The sequence below is a fragment of the Podarcis erhardii genome (genome assembly GCF_964252035.2).
Source record: "Podarcis erhardii genome assembly, chromosome: 5".
In the NCBI taxonomy this organism is placed as follows: domain Eukaryota; kingdom Metazoa; phylum Chordata; class Lepidosauria; order Squamata; family Lacertidae; genus Podarcis; species Podarcis erhardii.
In genome coordinates, this window is record NC_138509.1 from 51,743,325 (window position 1) to 51,766,986 (window position 23,662).

At 40.4% G+C, this 23,662-nt stretch overlaps 1 protein-coding gene across 38 annotated transcripts in view; it reads right to left on the minus strand.

The window, feature by feature from the left end:
* TCF7L2 (transcription factor 7 like 2) overlaps nt 1-23,662 on the minus strand; it is a 203,631-nt gene that overhangs the window by 112,399 nt on the left and 67,570 nt on the right. For 37 of the 38 annotated variants that reach the window (XM_081863050.1, XM_081863076.1, XM_081863077.1 and 34 more), the window contains exon 4: nt 14,045-14,146. In XM_081863050.1, the coding sequence (XP_081719176.1) occupies nt 14,045-14,146 (102 nt within the window). Of the gene's footprint in view, nt 1-14,044; nt 14,147-23,342; nt 23,560-23,662 lie in introns of those variants that run through there. The other variant, XM_081863046.1, reaches the window with a different exon arrangement.

Below are 23,662 nucleotides of genomic sequence, written 5' to 3' on the forward strand. Positions count from 1 at the left end.
ACATTTACAAAAATCTGGCTCACCCCACCTCCAAAGAAACATCGCACCCTTCTTTCTTTCTCTCTCTCTCTCTCTCTAACAACCTGCTTTGCAGAATGCAAAAAAGGCAGTTTGCAAAAAAGAGAGGAAAACTTTTTAAACACATGGGGCTTTCAACTTGAATGCTAGACAAATATGTGGAGAGCAGGGTGACCTTTTCCTTATCTCCCCACTGACATGTTTAATTGCTTCCAAACAGAAAACACTATTTTCTGCCACCTCTTCCTGCAAACACCTCTAAAGCCTGTATGGATGGTAAACAGTTAATCTCCCAATATCCCCTGCTGCCTGCGAAAAATCAAGGAAACAATTGAGACATTGTCCAGCGAACAAGACTCCCAGGGACTGACATTTTTGTTTATGTCCCAGTTCTCAGCCTGTCAATTTTCACTACCACTAGTAAAGCCTGACTTGCACCAACATAGTCCACCCAGAGCTCAAAAGGCTTCACTTCATTTATTTTATTAAAGCCATGGTGTCTGTTTATGATTCAAAGTCTCTCTCTCTCTCTCTCTCTCTCTCTCTCTCTCTCTCTCTCTCCCCGCCCAACTGCTCCATCTCCTTTACTTTTTTGGAATATTGCCTATTAGGCTGGTGTTGCAACTCCTTCTTTCCAGAAGGCTGCCAAGGAAAGTAACAAAATATTTTTTAATACCAATGTTTGCAGGGCTTGCCAAGATGAGGGGAGGAAAAAAGTTCATGCTTTATTTATTTATTTTTAAATAGCACACAAACATTTAAAAATAAGCCTTGTGCAATTTTTTTTGGAACCCAAATCAAAGGAGCGTGTGAGGAAAACACTGTGGGGGGGGGGGAATGAAAGCCACCCACATGGGCCTACTCCATGAGGGCAAAGAAGAACCACACTGAAAAGTAGTTACAGAGAAGCCCTCAAGAGTAAAGCAGTACTTTCACCTGTTGCTCAGTGCTGAGTCGCTTCATTTTCAACCTGAGTTTCTACATATATTAGTAGTTCGAGGTCTGAAATTTCTCTGTCTCAAATCATACCTTCCCCCTTCCTTCCCTTTGCCAAGACTGAAGTATATATTTTTTAACTCTCTCCCATTACTTTATCTCCATGAAAAGCACACACAGTGGTTACCAGCATTTCCTGTTTGCAGAATGTGCTTTAACTATATCACACCCTACACTGCTGTGATGGAATGCACAGCATATGGTATTGTGAAAGGGTTTACTGTTGAATAATGGCAGAAATGCAGTCCTGCTGGTTTATATCAAACCCTGTCATTCTCTTCACGGAGGTCTCTCCCTCTCTCTCTCTTAGCAATGAGGTACAACATGCACACAGCAACATTATACAGGCTTTATGGAGGGTGTTTTCAATGCAGGCATTCAGACTTCCATCGTCTGTAAGCAGCTTTTCACATATTAGATACAATAAAATAGAGGGATACTTTGCACGTTGTGCATTAATTAACACACTGCTACTTCCTACACTGTCCCTCCTATTTTTATTTTTATTTTACTGTCCCTCCTATTTAATGCATGCACACACATGCGCACACACCATGTGCTTGAAACATAAACATCTTAACAGCTATATACCCCACTAATGGCCACAACAAACGGTGCCATAACCAAGCTGGGCCCAGGACTTGGTTCATCCCACACAAGACTGTTGTCAGCATTAATATCTAAAACAATAGCTGTGAACTGCTAGTATTTGTGTCTTACAGCTAACCATGCATGCAGTCCTGGACATCTTCTTTTCACATGTGCAGGGCAGCTTTTCCCAACCTGGTGTATCCCAACTATTTTGGATTACAGCTCTGACCATGCCTAGGCAGAATGGCTGTGCTGGCTGCAGTTTATGGCAGCTGGGAACTAGGCTGGCAAGTGTCAGTATAGAGCTAGCTGAAAATTTTCAATGGTTAGAGGAAACAAAATGAATATATCCTATAAACATTTCTACTGTATTACTGTATCATGCATTTTGGATTTAGGACTAGAGCCTTGTGAATCTTGGCTCAATTGAACCTTGAATGATCATGCCAAGTCCATGACTTGGGTAGTGCATCGAGAGATAATAACTTTACAGAAACATGTTACACATCAACCATTTGCCACTTCTGGACATTTTGTCTCATGTTGCGTGAAGTTTGTGATTGTGAAATATCGGGAAAGCTTGAAATGCCTACTTGTGCCTAGATTCCCTAAGTATGGGGCAAAAATGTCAACTCAAAATACACCAACCTTTTATTGTAAACCATAACCTTGCTTAATAGACCTTAATACTGATCAAGTTGGGTTGAAAGTTCAATACCCTTAAAAGCAAAAAAATAAATAAATCAAGATTTCTGAGTTGCTGAAAATATCCAAGTGCTAATAAGCCATTGCAACCAGGATGCTGCTACAAGTTCTTCCAGGATGGAAGTCTGACAACTTGCTTGTGGGTGGCCCATTTAATAATCCCAAGTAGTGTGCCATAATTCGCTAAAACTGTGATAGCAAGGTACAACCGTGTAATGTTTGCCTTGTGCAAGTAGCAACATGCAGTAACAGCAGGGCAGTTTGAATATGTAAGTACCTAGGAACAGGAATGTGACCTAATAACATAGAAGTGTCTAACAATACTTGTTAGTATTATGACAATAATGAAGGATAAACATATTACTACTATTGAGAGAGCTTAATAAGTCAAGAGGCCTCTCACTATTCAAATACCATGGAATATATAACCTCTGTAAACATGCAATATTGAGACCCAATTTACACATATTCACCGGTGCTTATAGCCGCTAACTCACTGAAGTATGAAAACTACATTGAATATGCACCAGAAAGTCCTAACTGGCAGTGGTTCTACAGTGCTTGCCTACTACCTGTATACAAATATGCATTCCATACACTATTGGATATGCACCATTTCTACAGAAAGGCATATGTGGATGGATATTCAAAGGAATTTGCAGTGGGTTCTTGGGATTCTATCTAGAACTTTTCTTGTCCAGGCTCCAATACTCTGGTGACTGGAGGATTTTTCATCATAGTATTTTCCCAGATCATATGACCATGAACCCTGATGTTAGCAAGCCTGAAATACAATCCATTCTGGAGCCACCCTGGAGCGGCTAATCTACTTACTACTGTTATTTGCAACTGAAGACGACCACACAGTCAAAATGCATTTAAGAACTTTATAATGCTGTTGGTTATGTTCTTCTTGTGTCTTCACATTTTATTTCATTATATGTGATAATATATATGATTTTAAATTCTTTATGTAAAATAATATCAAGGGGGGAATTGCCATTTTAATGGTCTTGATACTGTGCTTCAGTGGACAGGAACTATTCTTTCTTTCTTTCTTTTTTATTCCTCTAGAATTTTTTTACCTAAAGTCCAGAATTAGAACATTTTTTGACACTTCTGTCAAAATATGGCTTTGAGACAAGAAAAGCCTTTCCTGGACAACCTTATTATTTCCAATCTAATGGATTAGTGCTCAACAGTCTTTAGACATAGCCCATAAGCAAGTTGTTCACATCTAATTTAAATTTTACACTGAATCTTCTGAGCAGTGCTTTTATTCTCTCCTACAAATATGAAGGGACAGTAGAAACGTGAGATAAATACAGAGGGCAAAATGTCTGAAGAGCAACACAAAATGCCCACCCAAAGCTCCTGAACTGTATTCACCAAAGTAACATTATGAATTTATAGCAGCTTCAGCAAATAGTGATTCTAACTTCCTTGATAATATCAAAGATCTGTTGTTTTCTTTAGGTTGCACCTGGACAGCTGTGGTAATTCTTTTTTTAAATTCTTTTTAGGAACAGTACCCAAATCTTACTGCATCCTTACTTTACAAAGACACTGATTCAGCTTTTCCAGTTTACATTGGGAATCGTATTAAACACCTATTTCTTGAATTGGATTCAGCCAATGGGCAGTCCATGGCTCAAATGTCAAATCTATAATTACTTAATTCCAATCTCTTTCACTATGTCAGATTACATTCAGTTTTAGCTTTAATTACAACTTGCCTGAAGTAGTCTTGTATCAGGCAGCCCAGCCAACTCTCCCACACTGATTAGGCAACACTTGGGATGGAACAGCCTCACACATCAACAACCACAGCACCACAGATCTTCACTATGAGCCAAGCAACAGTCCTTTACTAATGAGCCTAAATATTGCAGAATATCATTCCCAAGAGCTTCTAATAGTTGAAAATTATTCCCCACATCTTATTATTCCACAGAACCCTCTCCCCCCAAAAAAATCTGTGAATAATTTCTGCTAACCACTTAGCAACCAAGAGAGAATACCACGGTGGGAATTGCAGAGTATTGCACAGTATTATGTCAGTTCCATTATCCTCCAAACATTTTGCAAATTCCCTTCCATTTGACAAAAAAAGTGCAATAAACACAGTTTTCAAGGCGAGATTGTTCCACCGGGCAAACAGAAAGGCTTGCACAGACGGAACTATCTTCATACTACATTGAATTCCACCCTGTATGTTTACATTATACCATTGCTCAAACATCCATTGCTCATAGCTTAATCAAGAAGTCTTACATTTCACACTGACTGAAACCCAGGAACTAGGACATCAAAACAAACACATTGTTTTAGGAATCACTCCTTTACATATTGCTTGGAATGTACAGTTGGTTTTAAATGAAGTTTAGCTGAATAAACTCTAACACAGTAGCTAAGTACTCCTGCAACATTTATGTATACACTGATTCATTCAGGCTTTTTCCATCAGTGACTTTCAATCTTAGGGTATGAATGAAGATTACCAAAATGCCAAGGTTCTGGAATGCCCAAGGCCATGCCTTCTAAGGCAATGCAATTACACTGAACAACAGTGTAATCTGATAGAAGACGTGAACTCTTAACAGATGGTAGGAAGCATACATTCAACAGCTGTACTTGGTTTGTCTTTTCAAGACTTTACATGGCAGTGTCTATTCTTTGCAAAACACTCTGATATCCTAGACTTATCATTCAGCAGAAGATTACAGAGAGATGCAGCGACTTGGTGTTCTTTTCTTCTGCTTCTACTTTTTTTTTAAAGAAGGCAGATGCCTTATTATGTGTTAACAATCCATATCCTAAGTGTTTTGGATTTCTGTTTGTCAGCTTAATTCATTGATCCAAGTTCCATATTATAATATGTGAAATAACACCTGAGCTACATGGAATGAAATCTGCTCCTACCTGTTGCTTCCCAAGGATTCAGCAAGCTAATGAATGCTGTAAATAAGAGTGTGAATAAATAGTGAAATATTACCAGTCACATTTAGCCATGTAACGGTTATTCCCAAGTTACTACAAATAATGCCATGTTGGCAGACAATGTAAGCACTGAAAGAAGAAGAGATTGGTTTCAGTTGCAGTGCACCAGTTATAAGCATGCTAAAGTAACTAGCGATTATGAAAAGTTGTAATTTCAGTTCTCTCTTAAGATTAACTCTATATGGTGATGTCTGAAGCTCATCGTAAGGAATATTAAGGTGGGTTGTGGCCCAGTGTTAGGGTATCTGTTTTGCATGCAGAAGGGGCCAGGATCAATTCCTGGCATAGCCAGAGAGGGCTGGAAATGCCCCTGTCTGAAACCATGAAAAGCCATTGCCAGTCATAGTGGACAATACCGAGAAGGATAAACTAATAGTCAGATTCTATATAATGCTTATGTGTTCCTATGAGGGCAACTGTCATTAGGTTGTAGCCACTGGGGATGAACAGCAGAACAAGAGGGGTAGACAGTCATATTTTTAAGGCTAGGACAGCCAGAGTGGTGCCCTTCAAACGTTGTTAGACTCCAACTCCCGTCAAGTATGACCAATGTCATGGGTAATGGGTGTTACAGTCCAACATCTGAAGGGCACTGTGCTGGCTACCTCTGCTCTAGATGAGCCACAGTTTAGCAGCCAGGAATGAGTGTCAATATTGTGTTCTTGCTCATCACCCTTCCTTCAGTCAGTGCTTGCATCCTTTTAATTCATATTCTTCTTTATTGCACTTTCAATGTCCTAGGCTTTCATTTTGCCTTGCTAGGTATCTGGATTTTCATACAAGTATTCCTAATAACCGCTAAATATTTTTTGTGGAAATACTCCAAAGCCTTCCTAGTCAGAGTATGATGAAAACCTGGCTATTCCAGCATATGTCCAAGGCACACCATCACCACTGATAGTGCAACTTTGTGATGCTTGTGCACCTCCACACTAGCTTGTCTGCACTGCCAGTGGACAAAATGGGAGGAGTAATTATTATTTATTACAAATTTTATACTCCCTAAGGATCGAGTCCTACCTTCAATTCTAACATAAGACTGCACCGACTTTGACAGTGGTACAAGTGAAAAATAAAGCAAAACACCAAACCACTCACAGAACTCAAGGGAGACCAAAAAACCTCTGTCCCCTCCTCCTCCCATCACATTCCTCTGATCACAGTGCAGCGGTAAGCTATAAACATGAAGCAGGGAGACCATAACTTGGATGTTAAGCAATGTCACCTTGAGGCCTCATCTTGTGCATGCTTAGAGCATACAGAGGTGAACACTGGTGACAGGAACTATGGAGAAGGGTGAATTGAACAAAAACAAAGTACTTGGCATGAATAGGTGCAAAATAAGGATGTAGAATAAATACTTAAAGACTTACACTTGTCTACCTAAAACCCTGTACTTCAGGATGCCTGACACAAACATCCAGCACCCGCCTGCACTCCACTTGTACAACTAAAGATGCAAGGACAGACCCTGTTTCACAGATAAGAAAGGATGCTACAAAGTATTAGTGCTTCAAGGGTTCAACCTAATCACTGAGAATGTTGTTTCCCATCCTGGAGACACACAGATGAGTATGTGTTACCATGCAGGTATGCTCTCCGTTGGTGAAAGCAGACTGTTTACCCTAATCATTGCTACTATTGCCCAAACACATTTGAATACTTCTGGCTTGCTGGATACATGGGAAAGAAGAAACAGTCACTGTGAATGTATGTTGACTATGCCAAAATATTCTGAAGCAGGATGAGGCATTATTTCAACTCAATCCTCATATAAACTATCACCTTGAGAATATATCCTTGAGTCACTAGATGGTTCCTTCCACTGCCAAAAAGGTAGCACAATAAGTTGCAGGAATTGCTGCAAATGCTTATCTCTGAAGATACGCACTTCTGAAATAACTACACAGATAAAATTCAACAATGAAGACCAGTCATGAATGGGATGATGCTTGCCATTTATCTTGCTTAGAAAACAGACCCTTCACTTTTCAGCAGTTATTTGTTATTTTGGGTACTGATTCTGGAACAAAGTCCAACCTCCCTTACTCCCATCAGCCTAGAAACGTTTAACCTTAAAGTGTGTATGTCCGGGCAGAAGCATGGTCCCATTGTGAGACACCCAACACACACAGGGATGTAGTGAAGTACCATATGAAAGCAGTCATTTACTCCCCCAAGAATGGTGGCTATGAAGCAAAATGCCAAACAGGCAACATGGGCCTTCCCTTTCTGTTCATGCAGATGCATACTGAAAGATAAGACCCACATGTACCATTTTCCACATTTACCCTGGCCTTGCTCTCATCTGTGTCCTGATGTCATTTGCATATTCAGGGGGCATAAACATGCATTTCATTAACATCCACTTAAATAATATCATGTGCAGTTTATAATTCACAAGGGTTAACTTGGGCCAAACGCCTTAGTAGAACAGTTCCATTGTGACTCATGTTGAAGCAATAATAGTTATCACATCCAGTATTCATAAAGGGCTACAAAGCTATTCCAAATGTCTATATGCCAAAATCTGCCCTTTTGCAACGCATGCTAATACCCAGCCCTCCTTGACCTCATATTATGCAGCATTCTTCGTTGTAAGGAATGAAATGAAACATGCACAAACCCTTCCCTTTGTAGTACCACAGGATTCTGGTAGGATTTCAACATGCAGCCTGTGTGCAAAGATGGTAGCTTTGAAGACCCTGGGAAGAAGAAAGGACTGAAACAGGTACACATGCTGCATGAAATTCAAGAATAGCTGGGGGGGTAGTTGGGTGGCATGTCTCTCCATAGTAAACTTTTGAGGACAGGAGCCTGAAAAGGAGGGGGGGAGGCAGAAATATCTATTTTTCTGCTTTACATTTTACAGAAGCTGACAGTGCTGCAAACCAGTAAACGGATATAAGACCCAAAATAATAGTGTCTGGCTATAAAATGCACAGGGGGGTGGGGATGCAGACGCATGTGATGCTACATTTCTTACTTCCTTCAAATCCCTCCTCAAAACTCACATTTCCATGAAGGCTTTGTGCCACCGTACCTTACACCACCATCACCTGCACACCTGCTCAGAGTCTTTCTCAGGTAAGTAGATAAAGGACTCCAGCCACAGCATAGAACTAAGCTAAGGCACATGTAATTGAAACAATTGCACACTGATTTTCTATTTACCACTGCTGCCACTGCTCTCCTTTCCCTCTATTGTTTATTCTATGTTTATATTTAGATTGCAGGGCCCTTAGGGCAGGGAACTGTCCTCTCATAAACTGTTAAGTGCCATGCACACTGATGGTGCTGAATAAATGCATAACAAAAGAACGGATATGCACAAATAACTTAGTCAGGCAGCAGGATATCTGCGATGGTCTGTATATCCATATTAGTAGTATAAATTTGGGTACATCTCCTATACTAGCCAAAGAATTGATGCTTTTGAATTATGGTGCTGGAGGAGACTCTTGAGAGTCCCATGGACTGCAAGAAGATCAAATGTATCCATTCTTAAGGAAATCAGCCCTGAGTGCTCACTGGAAGGACAGATTCTGAAGCTGAGACTCCAATGCTTTGGCCACCTCATGAGAAGAGAAGACTCCCTGGAAAAGACCCTGATGTTGGGAAAGATGGAGGGCACAAGGAGAAGGGGACGACAGAGGATGAGATAGTTGGACAGTGTTCTCGAAGCTACAAACATGAGTATGACCAAACTGCGGGAGGCAGTGGAAGACAGGAGTGCTTGGCGTGCTCTGGTCCATGGGGTCACAAAGCGTCGGACACGACTAAACAACTAAACAACAACCTATACTAGTCCCAATCAAAAGAAGCAGAAGTGCAGCAGTTAGTTATCTATCTACATTTCTATGGGCTCTTAAGTCACCCAACACATGATGAGCGCTGTCAGATTTGACAGTGGTGTTAAACTCTTGGGAGGGGTAAGTGACCCCTTGGCCAGGGTAGAAAGTCAGAGGGAAGTTTTGGGGGGATCCTTTCAGCCCCCACCCCATCCACAAGATAACGGCTGCTGACAAGATCAGCAGCAATGCTGAATCTCTTTTTCTTTTGTAGGTGCCGTTCTAATTCAGTGTTGGCACACTTTGGCACCAGCAGAAGACACATGGCAATTACGGTTACACATCTAAACCTAGTCCCCACACCTCTCTCCTATGGCAAAATAACCTGCTAGTAGCACCAACCCCGCTTGGGGTCTATTTCCCCAAAATTCAGCTGCAGTGGAAGTGCTGGATCAGTGTTGGAAAACAGTAATGAGGCTCTATGTTTATAAGCAAAGATACAGTTGCTCAACTGTTCTTCCAATCCAGAAAATCAGCCTGGTGTGGACAGGATTGTATTGGGTAAGTCTAGGGCTTTGTACCTGCTGGTGCACCAGCCAAAACCACTCCTACCCCAAGGTAACCTATCCAGTGTTATTCCCCTCAGGGCTGACTAGTTCAGTGCTTTGCATGGGAGCTGCCTTTGAAGACTTATCCAGTTTTTTTTAGCCTGGATGCTACGCCCATCTCTAGAGGCCCTCAACTTTCTGAGGTTAGGCTGGTGACAATTGGACTGTGGGCTTTTGCAGCTATTGTGCTCCAACATGTGGAACGCTCTCCACAAGGAAGCTCACTTAAACTTGAACCTATCTCCCATTTTGGCTGTGAGTCCTGGAAGACCTGCTCTCTGCCTCACAGGCCCTTTTCCGTGGGGCACTGACTGACTACAGTTACAAAAGCTGGGGCTGCTGAAAAGGAGGAGGGGGCGGAGGGTGAAGAAAAATCTGTGAGTGACGTGAAGCCCTTGTCCCATTCTCTGGACCCACTTGGAAGCTCCTTAAATTTGCTGGAGCTGGGTGTGGAGAGTGAAGCTGAACAAGACACAGCTATGGGCAGCCTGAGGAAGTACCATCTGCTTCGGCCTGCCCATAAAAAACAAGTCTAGAGTGAGAGACTGGGAACTCTTCTCACTGTGGAACTTTGCAGGGGGGGCGCGTTGTTTGGACCCTGGGTGAGAGGGAGGGTATTTCAGAAGGAAAATGAATTGAGGTAGGGTGGGTGGGTGGGTGGGTGGGTGTAACTTTGCATTAATGTAACATTTTTAATGTAACTGTACTTTTGTAATATTTAAAGTTTTCTGTTGTTGCTTCGGTTTTCTATATACCACTAAGAGATATTTTTTAATATAGTAAGTGTTGTAGAAATTAAATAATCAATCAATGCTTTTGACAGCTGGCAAATATCCTTTTACTCGCCTATGTCTTCCACCGTACCATCTTTTATTTTATTTATTCCTAGTCCTCCAAACAGTTCTTACTGTTCCTTCTGTGTTTTATTTTTATGCAAGTTTCCTACTGTATATTAAATATTGTTTAAAACTGTTGAGAACCACATAAAGAGTGATGCACAAAAGGTTTTAAAATAAATACGCTGCAAAAATAAATATGCTGTCAAAATGTCGTGTGATTTTTCTCAGAGTCACCTTTCCCCCAAAGAGCAAAAGTTTATTTAATCCATCCCTTCCATCAAATTTGAGAATGACTCTACACATCTTCATCTTCACTGCTTATATCATTCAATTTTTAGGACTTGGAAGAGCTGTGCTTCTATAGTCAGGGGAGACGAACTGTCTCAAAATGTGCTATATGTGTACCTTGCTGCATAATCAACATCTTACCAGGAGCTGATAAATTGTTGTACTTATAACTAAAAAGGTTTGGCCAATATGGAACACACACAGTTGGTTCATCCAGGAACTGAATGCAAAACCCAAGGGAAATAAAACATTTCAACGTAGTAACTCCATCCTCTTGCAACTATTGCAGCTGTGGCCAAACTTTCTATCACTATCCTGGTCAAAACAGTGAACATTCAGATAAAATTGCCTTGTGGTCCAAATTCAGCTCATGACTTTGAATACTGTGCAAAGATTCCTATGGTGAAAATCGATAGGTTAATATATTGAGAACAGAGAGATTTCAGAAACTTTTGTCCTAAGTTATTCCTGCCCTCTTGCATTTTCAAAGCAAGATTTCCCTCTCCTTGAGCAAAAACATACACGTAATTATAGATCTTCTATAGCACCATAGTACTTTTTTCCCGAGGTTCCAACCTAGTTTATGAATGTGCTCATTACACAATGAAAAGTCAGGACAGTTGCTCACTATAAACTCACCTCAAGGTAAAATTTACATTGACTTCAAAAGTCTTGCCTCCGGGAGGGAGGGAGGGAATCAGATGAATTTCTGAAGAGTTTCCGTTTTATAAGCTGTGTGTGTTACCAAAATACCACTATTTTTGGCATGGCATGATTTTTTGCCAGGTACAAAGGAACTTAAATGTAAGTCTTTGTATAGCAAAAATACAGAAGTATGTCTTGGGAATGGTCTTAGCACTCTAATCCTGTGATCTTGCCCAAGCACTTTGAGCAAGAATATATTCTCATAAGGAAAACTAGAGCACTTTAAAAAGGGAGGGGGAGAAAAAACACTACAAATGGTCTAATATGCCTCTTGCTCACACAAGAGTAGAATCGAACTAAATTCAGCTGGATATACTGCACAATCCTGCCCATATCTACTCAGAATTCAGATTTATTGAACTCAATGGGGCTTAGTCTCTGGTGAATAGAATTAGGATTGAAGCCTTACTTCCTAAAAAAAAGAGGCTGAGGGTTGCAGCTTAATCTTACTAGGTTGAATTCAGACTGAGCTGAACTACTGAAACCAATGCGAAAGCCAGCCATGTTCAATGAAGTTCAAAACTTGCTGCTTCTGAACAAACATGACTCGTTACAGAGAATAAAAATTTTAATTTAAGAGGTACGGTATATAAAGTCAGAGTGTTTTGTCCCCCCCCCTTTTTTTTTCATTATTTCAGCACGGGCAAGCAGTAATTTAAATTTTTCTTAAGCAGTAGATATTTCAGATAATGTTTGCAGTCCCTCGGTTCTCAAACCATCTAGCAGATGTAGCTCCAGTTCTGATTTAATTGATACAAGTGTGAAGTAAATTGCTACTGTTAGAGGTTCTCCCCCCACCCCACAAAGTCCATTTAACAAATGCGTTTAAGGGAATGGCAGAAGAATACCAGCTCACTGAAAGGTTATAGGTATTCTAGAAATGGGGGAGGTTACTTATTTGAATATGCCACATTCAGTGCGCTCAATAGGGAACAAAAATGGTAATGACATTTTCATTGAACAGAATATAGAGTCTTACAAGGTAAAATAGCAAGTATTCCTGATGCCACCCAATATTATCAATAAGCAACAACTGCTGGTACCAAAACAAAAAACAAAACCTACACACACTATTATATACCATTATAGATGTTATAATAAATCATAATTTAGCTGTAAGTGTTTAACTCCCATTTATACCTTACATTTTTATCATGGGAATCATTATAAATATACGAATTGTAATTAAAAAGTGGAAAATTAGCTGTGTGAGGTGAAATTAAGGACTCTGTAAACGAACAAGCCGCTTTAAAAGGTTAACAGGTGTCCAATATTATATATATAAATTTATGGTCTACTTTGATTCACCTAAACCTTTGTTTCCTTGAAGCGGGTTTCTCTTCTATTTTTATTTTATGAATAGTGTGACAATAATGTGGGAGTTATAGTTGCAGTGTGAACAAGAGGTTTCATGAAGCTTTTTGAAGTATTTAAAGAAACTATTCCCACAAGTAGGCTTCATGTTGTAACTTTGGTAGCTATCTTAAGTACACTTTGGTCAAGGAAGAACTTCCCTTAAATACTGCCGCAATAGGTTTATAAAACTGATCCAGAATTTTTAAAATGTCATTCTGTCACGCACATACATACACACACCTCTGCCTACAAAAATAGAAACCATCCTTAATTATTTTCAGACTGAAATTAATTTTCCATTCAGATACAGTGTGGCTGCATATCAATTTCTCATGCTAGGAAAAGTGGAGCTCATTAAAAAATAATAATAACATTCTTTCCAGCCCAAATTCCTTGTGTTCTGAATCTGAATTAATAAAAAAGAAACACACAAATAAGAAGCTTGCTTATGAAATGTCCCTTTTGTTCAGTAAAACTGTGTTTCAAACAATCATCATAAGCCCAGTTTGAAGATCAACAGTTATGACCAGTGGGTTTTTTTGTGACAGCACTCACCAGTACTGAGTATCATCATCTCTCTTTTTTGCTGCCCATGGTGGCCATTTTGTGCTGGCACCCATGGCTCTTTGATCAAAAATAAGAGTAAAGTGGTACCTTGGTTTGCATACGTATTGGTTTGCATATGTTTTGGATTACAAACACGTCAAACCCAGAAGTGCATGTCCAAGTTTGCAACCTTTTTTTGGATTGCAACCCTTCCCCCCATTTTTGGGGGATTACAAACAAAAAATTTTTGAAAGCCCCATTACAACCTGTTTTGGTTTACAAATGGACCTCTGGAACGGATTATGGTTGTAAACCAAGGTACCACTGTACTGGCCCTCTCACTTTATACCAAAAAAAAGCACTCGTTCCTTAATAAGATAACTTAATACACTTTTATAAATGATACAAAGGGGGGAAAATGTATTTAACTTGATGGATATTTCAAAGAGCAAGAACTGAGAATTTATTCCCACTATTTCATAATGTGTTTAACTGGAGAAGGCAAAAAGTGACAAGCAATACTCATTAAACCCGTTCCTCTTTCCCTCCACCAAAGAAACAGAGACACAGAAACAAAAGTAGTGCATCTTCGTTTACTTACAACAATGTGTGCTGGAGATGGAGACCTAGCATCCTTGAGGGCTTGCCTGCTCTGTAGGCTCCCTGCCTGAACATCAAGCAGTGGCCATTTCATCTGCAGGTACTGGATGGAGGAAACAAAAATGGGGAAAAAGAAAAATGAGTTCAGAAAACAAAGGCAACTTTAAAAATAAAATAAAAGCAAACACATATTAGGCAACGTGGGGAAGTAAGTGAAACTAAAATGCATGCGACAAAAATAAAGTAAAAGCCCCACAGAAATACTTTATTGGGGTTATGTTGAACAAAAATGGAGTGTACAGACATTTCCAAGGTGTTTACTAAAAGGGGAATAAAAGGGCAAACACAATGTTCTGTTTCATATGTCAATCGCTATGGTAAATCTGGAAAGGAAAATTATTCAGAGGACGGAAGGAATAAACAGGGCAACTCATCGTTACCACAATTGCAGGAATAGAAATATCTGTGAATCCCGGAACAGAAAAAAGTAACTTTAAAACTGCACATTAACGTTGAAAAATCTGGCATTAAAGCTGATAAACCAAGTAGGGAATGGCTGAAAAGCTACTGCCGGAAAATATGCCTTCTAAAAGTTAAACAATTTTTTTTTGCGGGGGCAGGGGGCGGGCAAATACATAACATGGGTTCCCTCCCATACTCTTATTACAATCCCATTCCAGACATACAATCTCATGAGTTATGAAACAAAGCTTTTTATGTTAATTCTGAAATTACATTTTCTACATTTCTGAAATTACACCACTGAGAGTAGGGTGGAGAAGGAGGCAGGGTGCAAACCAACCAACAGTAGCACCAGATTGACTCCACGAGTGTGTCTGCACCATGCTGCCCGCCCCACTGCCTTTCCACTCTCCCTCACAGTAAGCCGCCCGCCCGCCGGGGACCTAGCATAGTGGGCTCTGCCCAACCCAACAAGTTGCTTTGGCCTAATGGACTACCATAGCTACTAACAGTTTATAAATAGACTAATTCACTTTAAACCACTATATTTATATAGCCTTTTCATATCAAAGTAATGAATGATTTCATATCAAAGAATGAATGACATAGTCATATTTGGCAGGTGGGTGTACTAGATATTTACTTACATAAATTTTGGCTTCCCACTCTTTCTGGTATCAATTATTGTGGTTTTTATGTTCCTCACATCACTCCCTCCTACCTGAAAAAACTTGGGGCTGGTACTTCCTTGAGCATGCCACACAAGCAAGTACAACTATTTCTCAAACTACAAGTCATGGTTTAACTTTCTAAGCACACTTCCTCTGTTCCAAAGAAGGGCACACATCAGTAACTCACTGTTCAGAACATTGCTTTTTCTGATCCTGTTTCTGACTGGGACCAGCAAATCTCACAAGATCTGTACAATAGGGGGGCTTTCCTGGTGCCCTCATTACATATCTTTAGGTGCCAGACAAAAACATTCCTCTTCAACCAGGCCTTTAGGTATTAAACATTCTTTATCCTTTTAGATGTGGGGGTATTGCTTGTTGTTGTTGTTGTTGTTGTTGTTGTTGTTGTTTTATACATAATATGTTTCTGTGTTGTATATGCCTGGGGATCTTTGGATGAAGGGCAGTAAATAAATTTATTAAATAATAATAAATTCATCATTGTGCTCTTCCAGTCATTACATCTGTGCAAGCATCTCAGCTAGCCAGGAACCATTATCGCCCTATCATTTATGTGGGACTCTCCCTCCAGGAGCCAGTTTCGGGGAGGGTTATACAGGGAGGAAAGCCCCATTGGGCAAGCGGAAGTTCTTGTGCAGGTCTTCTGCTGATGGGGTTATGTTAGGTGAATCCTGCCCAATGTATCCAAATACAGGAAACAGGTTTCCATAAACATCCTCAAGCAAGATCTGCAACTTTGACTCATTCCCTCCGGCTGCCCTGTCATGGTAATAAAATTGCAATCTGGGCCAGGAACCCAGGCCCTGGTAAAGTGTGTCCTTCTCTACTCCTTCATGCAAGACAACATCTATGATGGGCAGTACAGTGCTATTTTCAAAGTGTATGTTTCAATTTTTGAACCCCATTTTAAAATCCCTCCTCTGAACCATTCCATGCATTATGCACATGCCAACACCCATCCATCACAGAGCTGCAGCGTGCCAGAATCAGCTAAAGTTCTGCATCAAGAATATGAATGGTGGTAACAGTCCTACATCTGACACACATACATTCAAAGCTGATATTTTTCATTTGAAACATCACCAATACATCCCTAAAATTGTAATGGGAAAAGGGGCTCTCATCTGCAAAGCACAACAGATAGTCTTGAAGAAGCCCCCAACCCCAACCAACCCCCCTGTGTTGGTGTTAGGCTAAAAAAACTGCCCACGAAAGAAGGGGTGGGTGGGTGGGCATGGCAAGGTGGCAAAATAAAATGAAAACAGATTAGAACAGAGAAAAGAGACAAGTGGATTCTCCAGATATTTGTATTGTCAATAGGTCAGCATCACTTATAACAATGATCATACCCACAGTGTTGTATCTGCATGCTGCTCTCTTCAAAAGACAGCCATGTCTTGAGTTCTGTTAGTCTAGCAGAGCAATTTCCTCTTTGTCCATCAGCACAAGTTATAAAAGATAGTCGGTTGGAATACATGTGTCCCCATGACGTACAAGCAACCTCTTTGCATAAGTCACTAGATTGCCCGTGAAACTGAGACTCCGTAAACAATCCTGTTCATGATGCACAAGCAGGAATAGGGTACAGCTCACTCCCTCCAACAATAGCAGCCAAGGCTTATTCTCGTTACTGAGGTCACTAGATAGGATTCGGGATACACAGGAAGCAGGTCCTGCTGAGAAAGAATGTGCTGAATTTACCTAGTCACTTTTCAGCACAAGCTCCAGTGAGGCTTTACAACTGACCTTTACTGGGAGAACGGGGGTGGGGGGGGAGAGAGAGAACCACCTCACACACAAATACTTAGCACTAGCAGGATAATGATAGTCTGGACTCTGTTCTCCAGTTGCTAGATTTTCATATGTAGGCCTTCCTTCCTATTGGCAGCAGTCACTGCAGAAGTGGTATAGCCCAGCAACTATTACATAATGAATAACTGCTGATCATGTGTTTAAGCTCTGACAAGAATGGCTGTTAAAATCCTTGCTTAGGTTACCACAAGCATCAGGTTTAATGCTGGTTTAAGGAGTGCAAAACATTTTGTTACTACACAGAGGCTAACCTTTTGTTTAAGAACAAGTACAGTGGTACCTCGGGTTACAACATACGTTTCAGGTTACAGATGCTTCAGGTTACAGACTCTGCTAACTCAGAAATAGTACCTCAGGTTAAGAACTTTGCTTCAGGATGAGAACAGAAATCGTGCGGTGGTGGTGCGGCAGCAGCGGGAGGCCCCATTAGCTAAAGTGATGCTTCGGGTTAAGGACAGTTTCAGGTTAAGAACGGATCTCCAGAACGAATTAAGTACGTAACCGGAGGTACCACTGTAATTTAACAATGCTGCTCAATGCAATATATATTTATTGGGAGTCGTAGCCAAAAACTATTATCAAAAATAGAGGCCCAGTTCCCTCACTTGCAGTTTGGAGACTATCTAATCATATCAGATTCTAAACATAATTGCAGCAACCAAAAGGGATCTCACACTCTTCCTTATACATTTTAACTGCAGTCTTTTTTTGCTAGGATTCCCCCACTCCCTCCCAAATATTAAATACCAATTAAAAAAAAACCTTTCTAAAAGGTGCCATTTTTCTTCTTTTGTAGTCAGTCTTTGGAAATAAGTAGAGAGAGTGTGCTGGTAGGGAGATGTCAGTAGGGGGACTGTGCTGGGGTGGGAATCAAATCACTGTACCAAAAGATAATTCAGATTCTGCTACAAGACTCAAACCAGATTAAATATTTAAAAATTTGATCAAATTTGGAAAAGATTTTAGCTTCTTCTGCTAAATTTATTTTGAGTTTGCTCATTGGAGGGATTATCTATGTAGCAAACTGAAGCCCACATCTCAAATCACTGGAAAACTTGCTACTGAGATTTCACTAAGCTTTGGTTACACGCTTCCAAACTTATCTTTAAAAGCTTAAGGACCTGAAGAATGTTTCTGTTTAAGAGGAAATCCTGAAAGTCTCAAAGTGTGAAAATCTCTACCAATACTATTCTGACATTAAAAGGTGTGATCTCAAAATATGTAGAACTATGCCTTAAAAAATCAATGCGTGTTATTAGCAATAAGGATGGTATTACTAGCAACAGATATTATGCTGATACATAAACCATGGGGTAAACGAACTCAATCAAAGACTAGAGTACTGTACAGCAATCAATGAAGTAACCTCCAAGTGAAGGTTACTATGGAACGCAAACACAAAGAAGACCTGAAAAAGCTGTCTTCATCAAAATTTAAAAAAACTATGCTGCTTGCTAAAATGATTCTCCAGCAATATTCTCCAGAAAGCCTTTTTTTTTTGTAAAGACACTATCACAGGCCCAAAAGACCCACTGAAGCTCACCTTTTTACATACCACTTCACTGCTGCTTGTATTCCCATCACGAGAAACTGTTGTACCTGCTTTGCAACCTATGTTCTTCCAAATAACACCAACACCGTATAGTCAATAGGTTTCAGCTAACAACAAACCCAGTTCAGAGGAAAGGCTCTGTTCTCTTTCTGTGTTAGCTCTGCCCTCAGTGGAGTAATCACACAGCTAAATCTGATTGGTTATGTGAAAATATCTACTGCTTGTAAGAAGGGGACTATACTGAACATACACAAAAATGGTGTCAAAGCTGCAGCCAACAGGGACTTCAAACACACTTTCAATGGAATTGTATCACCACCACTGCCTGAATGACAGGCACAGGGGCCACTAGTCACCTGAATGTGTGTGAGGGACCACCTTTTCTTTGCAGTATACCTACCACCTGCAGAGAGAGAGAGAGAGAGAGACCCAAAAACTTGATGAAAGGGGGTGCATTTTATGAGCGAATAAATTTGTGAATCCCTCAATCCCTACCCCCTGGTTTTAGCTCATCCCTAATAAAAAGATCCAGCTCTATTGATAAAAGAATACGTTTGTTTCGTTCAACAGCTTCAAGCTTGCCTCAAAGTCTCTCAGCCCAGGAATTGTCATGGCCATAATACAATATTAATGTGGTGGCTTATAATTCTTATTTTACATAAAAGCTTCATTGTGTGCCAAATCCAATCTCCACAGGCTACCTGAGCCCCAGATTTTTACGAGTCTACATTTCAGCGCTGCGAGTCTACAATACACATAATTTTCAATTATGTTAGGGCAGGGCAGGATCACTGCCTATATAACATTACTGGTTGGAGGAAATGAGACTCAGTCCTACTGCCGAGTGAGCTAACTCAATCCAGATGGTGAGAGAGTGAGAAAGAGAAAGCACTGCTATGGAATTATGTAGCAGCAATCCAGCCCACAGCAACTCTTGCACAATGGAATGAACTGCCAAGTAATTGCCCCACCATCCACACACAATGCTTTAAGGTATTAGTTTGGAAACTAAAGAAGGGATGGTTCTTTTGGCAGAGGAAGGGTTACATCACAGCACTTACACAGCATATATTAGAAGGAGAATGCGTAATTGCCTTCTCGGGTTTACTATTGCAGAATTATGCAACTAATCAGAGGGGTCTCTCTCTCTCTCTTTCTCTCTTTAATAGTGTTTTGTTTGTTTTTTAGAGTTTTTTTGGGGGGGGGGGTTGTCCCATTACTAGAGAGTGGTAAATCCTTTCCTTCCTCCTACATGAAACAGCAGGAAATGCTATTCTTTCAGACTCAAATACAAATGTGAGCCAGGAGTCCCTTCAACTTGCAAGCGTCTGCAAAAGGAGAAGGTGAAGGGAGGAGGGAGTGAGATATTTCCTTCACAGGATCCCAACTTTGTGTCTATATCATACAGTAAAGAGAGAATCCAAATACTCTGTTCTATAAAAATTGTGTAATTTCTTGTCTTTTCCAGCCTTACTTCTATTTGACAGGAAATATTATGTTCCAACAAACTGGTGTAATATTAAAAACAGGGGGGGAATGTATATAGGTTCTGATGTCCCATTTTAAAGCTGAAATATTAATATAGATATACTGGCCAGAAGTTCAATATTGATTTAAAAGGATGATCTAGCAATAGATCATTATTGCTTCTTCTGTTTTTGAGAGAGAGGAAGAGAGAACTCCAAATCTTTTAAGGCTCCTACTGTCTGTGCAAAATATTATAATGTGTGGCTGGCTAGAATCTGTGCACAGGGGGTGGGTGAGGAGAAACACAACACACTCCTGAAAGGCTGTTAAATTGTCATCACAAGGGGGAAAGCAAACACCTCAAATGGCAAAGGATAGGGCTTTTTAAAAAGTGGAGAGGGAGGAGGAAATGTATCTTGGGTCCTGCAAGAAAGCAGATGTTATCAACCATCTTATTGCTACACTGACATTTGAAATGAGGCACAGCCCAAGGCAGAAAGCTAAAGCACTTCTAGAGAAAATATCTGGTAATGGCAATACAGCTAAGTGGAGCAAAATCCTTTTCAGGGAGACTAGGAACAGCAGACTTGGGGAAAAGGGGAGGGCAAACACAAGTCCTGTTCGAAGTTGCAAACTCAAGCGTTTAGTCAACTAAATACTTGGAATTATCAGAAATTTGGATAATTAAGGATATAATAATGGGTTAAGCGTAGATATGGAAATGCAGAAGAATTTGGTATATATAAGGAACCAGAAGTGGAAATGAAGGGAAGACGCAAGATTTTAAGAATCTCACAAGATATAGTGTTGAAAGGATAAATGTACATATGGGGAAAGGGGGGGACTTGTTTTTGATGTTATTTGTGGAATTATTACTTATTGTTGAAAGAAGAAAATAAAATAAAATAAATTTACAAAAAAACAAAATTGCATACTGAAAATCCTGCCACTATGCTCTACCTCGTGACTGTCAGGAAAATTATGATACAGTATCAGAAAAACCAAGACCTAAGATATTTATAGCACCACTTTCCTTACGTCCTTACTCCTTTTGTTTTTGATGTTAAGAGGTATTTTCTTGACATAATATACTAAAAACTCACTTAGTTCAATAGATGGAAGAATCTAGTTCTAGAAGATAATATTTGCCATTGGAAAGTTTTCCCACAGCTAGGCCCAGTCTTGGGGGAACAAGACATTACCAAGGAAAAACACAAACACACTGAACACAGATTAATGAAATGTCTATTCCACCCAATAATCTGCAGTCATCACTATATTAATCCTATGGAACAGAGATGAGAATGGAAATATAGAGCAGTTGCTAAGCTTATTCAGAGGCTCCCAACACTATATTATAGAGATCCACCAACAAAGAATTTGTTCATTGCCACTAATCTATCTCACCACCTAACCCCGAAATCAATCGCCTTTCAATGATTTGCACTACATTCTCCACAATGTGTACTGAATGTACAGCTAAATCATCCACTTGGAAAGCTACTGTAAACCACTGGTAGATTACCAATCCACTACCGACAGATCTAAACATGTTTTTCTGTCATAATCCTTAAATACAACCAAGATTTTCCAAGTGAATGCAATGCATTTATTTTTTAAAGTTTAGAATGTCCGCTTCATTCACAAAAATGTGGTCAACAGATAGGTTCATAACTGGAAGAGGAACCAAAAAAATCATACAGTAGCAGATAGCGCATTCTGAAACAACAATTTAGATGCCAGATTGAACAGCCCACTTGTTCCTGCTCTAATACTATAAATATTCTATGAAGAGTGTCTTTTATTGTGCTTAGCAGGTTCACTTGCTATGACTTTTTCTGGACTATGTCACTCTATCAACCATCATTAACACTTCTGGTAAACTCATGGATCAGCTACTGTAGTTCTTTATACAGGGTGCTGCCCTTGAAGAATGATTTGAAGTTACATCTGACGAAGCAAGCAGCTGATCATCTACTAAGAGACAGCTTTCATGAAGAACATCTTTCAGAATCAACCATTCAGTCAGAAAGGGAACACCCCCCAATTCCCAACAACCTATCCACAAGGATATTATGGTCAATGGTATTTATCAAAAGCTGCTGAAAGATGCAGAAGAAATAGCAGGCTCAGAATCCCCTGGCACATTATCCAGACCAAGTCATCCATTAGGACAGCCAAGGCAATTTCTGTGCCAAACCATGCCCACACTTAGACTGAAACAGATCCAGGCAATCAGTTTCATTCAAGAGCACTAGGAGTCACACAGCGGCCGTTCATACAAACAAGCACCTTACTTGCAATCATCCAGTAGAATCACAGAGTTATGAGTTTGAGACCCACACTGAGCAAAAAAATGTCCTGCATTGCAGCAGGTTGGAGTAGGTGACCTTTTTGATCCATTCCAACTCTGCAGTACTGCAGTCCTTGGACCAAAGAGGGCTTATTTAATAGTGGCCTCACAACAACTTCTTTCAAGACAGATGGGCCCACTCCTCTTGTAAGATTAATCACATCTGCTAGATGCAATAAGCACATAATGGTGAGGGTTGAATAACCACCACCAGGTCCGGGTCTTTGGGCTGAAATAACGTAAATTCATTTCATAGCCCCAATATTAGACAGTGCTCTGGGCACAACCGCGGACTAAAATGCTGAACTAGCACAGCTAAAGTCAAGGTGGATAAAAACAGCTTTCTCCCCAAACAGCTTAGCAAGCATGCTACAGCTGCCCTCTGAGAGTGGAAGTCCAGTACCAGCTGGAAAAACTCTGCTGGTGCAATGTAGTATTGTGTCTTCACTGCCATGGAGGAGGCTTCAATGAGAGCCACCTGAAGACTTCTGCTTACTTGTATTATCGTCATCTCAAAGTCTACTTCATTGAACCTAGTTCCCCAGAAAATAAAGCAGTAGGCTGAGCTCTGCTGTGTGGGAAAGGGACCATGCCATTGTATCCTGACTGTCCCAGCTTCACACACTACTTCATCTGCCCCTGACCTATTTCTGCTACCTCCCATTTCAATAGTAGCCTCCTACTTCACTCCAAAGGCTTCCTGGCCCTCCAGAACACCTTTTCAGGAGTTCAGGGAAGTATTATCAGGAGGGAAAGGGCAACAGCTTTGGCTCCAACCGAATGAGATCCAGCTTCAAATAGTAATGTGCCTGTAACACTAAAACTCCTTGAGACTGAGGTCCCTTTGCCCCTGCCCCCAATAAAATAATTGAGGGGGCTCCCCCCTCCAGTAGACAGGCATTGCCATTCAAATGGTGTTCATGCGCCATGTTTTGTGATTGATTATGCAAGCGGGACTTACCTGTGCCCCAATATTTTATTCAAGGTGGCCTGCCTGACAACGACAACAACAAAATAACAATTTCTGAGAGAGCTCAACACTCAGATTTCACAGTCAGCAAATAACCCAATATGTAAGGAGAGTGGTCCCAACGAAGCCATATTTTCTAAGCCACTTTTAAATATGAAATGACTATGTGGTGCCACTCTCAAGGAACAGCTACACATTAGGATTATTCATTGGCATCTCTGCATGCATGTGGTATTCATCACTGGGTGCACATCTTCCCCTTATAGCAGCATGTCTACTGACCTCACAATCTCCAAGTCCTTACTAAAGCA